Source organism: Penaeus vannamei, unplaced genomic scaffold (assembly GCF_042767895.1).
Source record: "Penaeus vannamei isolate JL-2024 unplaced genomic scaffold, ASM4276789v1 unanchor11, whole genome shotgun sequence".
Classification (NCBI taxonomy): Eukaryota; Metazoa; Arthropoda; class Malacostraca; order Decapoda; family Penaeidae; genus Penaeus; species Penaeus vannamei.
The window spans coordinates 47,501-50,000 of record NW_027213015.1 but is presented as its reverse complement, the minus strand read 5'-3'; the positions used below and the strand labels follow the sequence as shown (position 1 = coordinate 50,000).

General features: G+C 39.2%; 1 protein-coding gene across 1 annotated transcript in view; it reads left to right on the top strand.

Moving 5' to 3' along the window:
* Nucleotides 1-2,085: 2,085 nt before the first annotated feature.
* Nucleotides 2,086-2,500, top strand: part of LOC138860856 (cotranscriptional regulator ARB2A homolog) — a gene marked incomplete at its 5' end in the record, with an annotated part of 2,011 nt that continues 1,596 nt past the window's right edge. The window contains 1 exon segment of the mRNA XM_070119293.1: nt 2,086-2,170. Coding sequence (XP_069975394.1) covers nt 2,086-2,170 — 85 coding nt within the window.

Here is a 2,500-nt window from a genome sequence, read left to right as displayed (position 1 = left end):
CACGTTTCGGCGTCACCTCTTCAGCGAAGGCCCAAGACAGGGTCGGATCTTGGTATGAGCCACACGGGCCTAGGGCGCCTTCACCTGGAGGGGGACGTCCGTGGAGGTGTTGTCCAGGGGGAGAGAGGGAGAGGGGGAGGAGGCGGGAGAACAGAGAGAGAGACAGGGAGAGTGGAGGGAGGCGGGGGAAGAGAGAGAGACAGGGAGAGGGGAAGGGAATTGAAGAGGGAGACGGAGAAGGAAACGAAGAGAAAGAAGGAAATAGAAAGGGTAAAAGATGTGGAGAGGGAGAGGGAAATGGAGAGGCTGACGGAGAAGGAGAGGGAGAGGGAAATGGAAACGAAGAGGGAGAAGAAAATGAAGAGCGAGAGGATAATGGAGCCGGAAAAGGAGAAGGAAAGTGAAATAGAGAGGGAGAGGCTGACGGAGAAGGAGAGGGAGAGGGAAATGGAAACGAAGAGGGAGAAGAAAACAAAGAGAGAGAGGATAATAGAAACGAAGAGGGAGAAGAAAACAAAGAGCGAGAGGATAATGGAGACGAAGGAAGAGAGGGAAAGTGAAATAGAAAGGGAGAGGAACCGGCAAACCCTAACCTTACCCAAGGCACCAACGCGCCAGAGCTTACCTGCATAAAGTTAGGCTTCCCTCCCCATTCCGTTCCCCAAAGATGCGTGATCAAAGACTAAATAAAATCATAAATAAACCTTTTTTTCCCCGATTACCCAGATTTTTACATACCGATAACATCTGTGAGACACTAAGGCATCATATGTGTCTGGGTTAGAGCCATGTCTGGGAGGGAAGCACATTCTTAAGTCTATACATACTGGCGCAGCGGTAAGGTGCTGGTCTAGCAATCTCGCGGACCTGCGTTCGATCCCACGCCCGGCCAGTGAGTGGAGTGGTGTCCCCGGCCATTCCTTGCACACAGGGGGAGATTTAGGGCAAAATAAAACAGACAGCGTGTCACAGCAAAGCTTTAATATCCATTGTAATAAATAGAATTAAAACTAAAACTAAATCTTACATGTACCCTGGGAGACAAATAGAAAACAAAAAAAATGATTTGCTGATGAGATAAACGATTACGAATATTAATTTATGATAATAAATGTGTACAAAAAAAAACAAGAAATAATGTGTCGAAAAGATGAATACATACAAAACAAGAAATAATTTATATATGAGATAAATTACTACAAAACTAAACATAGTGATAAGTAGATGAATTCAATACATACAAAAACAAGAAACAATTTTTAGGAAAGATCAATACAAACCAATAAATAATTTATAGATGAAATAAATCATTACAAAACTAAATATAAAGATATGTAGATCAGATAAATACATACAAAAACAAAAAAATATTTGTAGACGAGATAAATGGATACAAAACTAAATACATAATGGTAGGTAAGTAAGATAAAAACAAAACAAAGATTTGTAGGCGTGTAGTTAGAACCTCCTTGTAAGAACCAAACTAAAATGGTTTTTCTCGTAACATTTTGTCCATTGTCATATACTATGTAAACCTGCATTTGTGCTCGTAAATAATGTATTATGTAAACATGTGTATGTTCGTTCTAAATCTAAATGTATTTCTTTACTCATTAGCCACCATAAACCGTTGTGCCTAAATATTCTATGTAACTGTTTTTTGTTGTTGTTGTTGTTGCCTTTAAGAGAGATTCTGGTTCTCAAAAAGCAAGACCTAATGTACTATACTTACTGTGGTTAAATAAAACGGTTCAGTACAACATTGTGGTTAAATAAAAGTTTCAATTCTACTTACTATGGTTAAATAAAACGTTTCAATTCAACTCATTGTGGATGAATATAACGTTTCAGTACAACTTACTGATTGGATAAAACGGTTCAGTACAACTTATTGTGGTTAAATAAAACGTTTTAATTCTACTTACTGTGGTTAAATAAAACGTTTCAGAACAACTTACTGTGACTGAATAAAACGTTTCAGTACAACTTTTTGTGGTTGAATAAAACGTTTCAGTGCAACTTATCGTGGTTGAATAAAACGGTTCAGAGTTAATATAAGTTTTTTAATCTATTTTCCTCCGCCAGATTTCCCGCCATTGGAAAACGAGCACCCATCCGCTGGACACGGAACTGCAGACGCAGGGAAATGAGATAAAGACGGTGTCAGCTGGTAAGTCAGTGGCTAACGTGAATGAAAATGTCACTTGATATTCTTCCTATTATCTGAGCACCGAACACTTTCTTTTAAGGTAACGTGAATCTGGCCGAAGGGGCGGTATTCCCTGGCCAGAGTAGCGGAATCTCGCCTTTGCGTACCTACGTCCCTTTACCTAAGTCTGCCCTGTAAAGAATCGGTGTAATTATTGAATCCCGTTTTCTACGAATTTGCTACAAATCTCGTTTTCTCTTCTCTAAATTTCTCTTGAAATTCATTGATTTTAATTTAATTTGATCACATGAGCATTTTCACCACCAACAAATTAAAAATACATAAGCAATA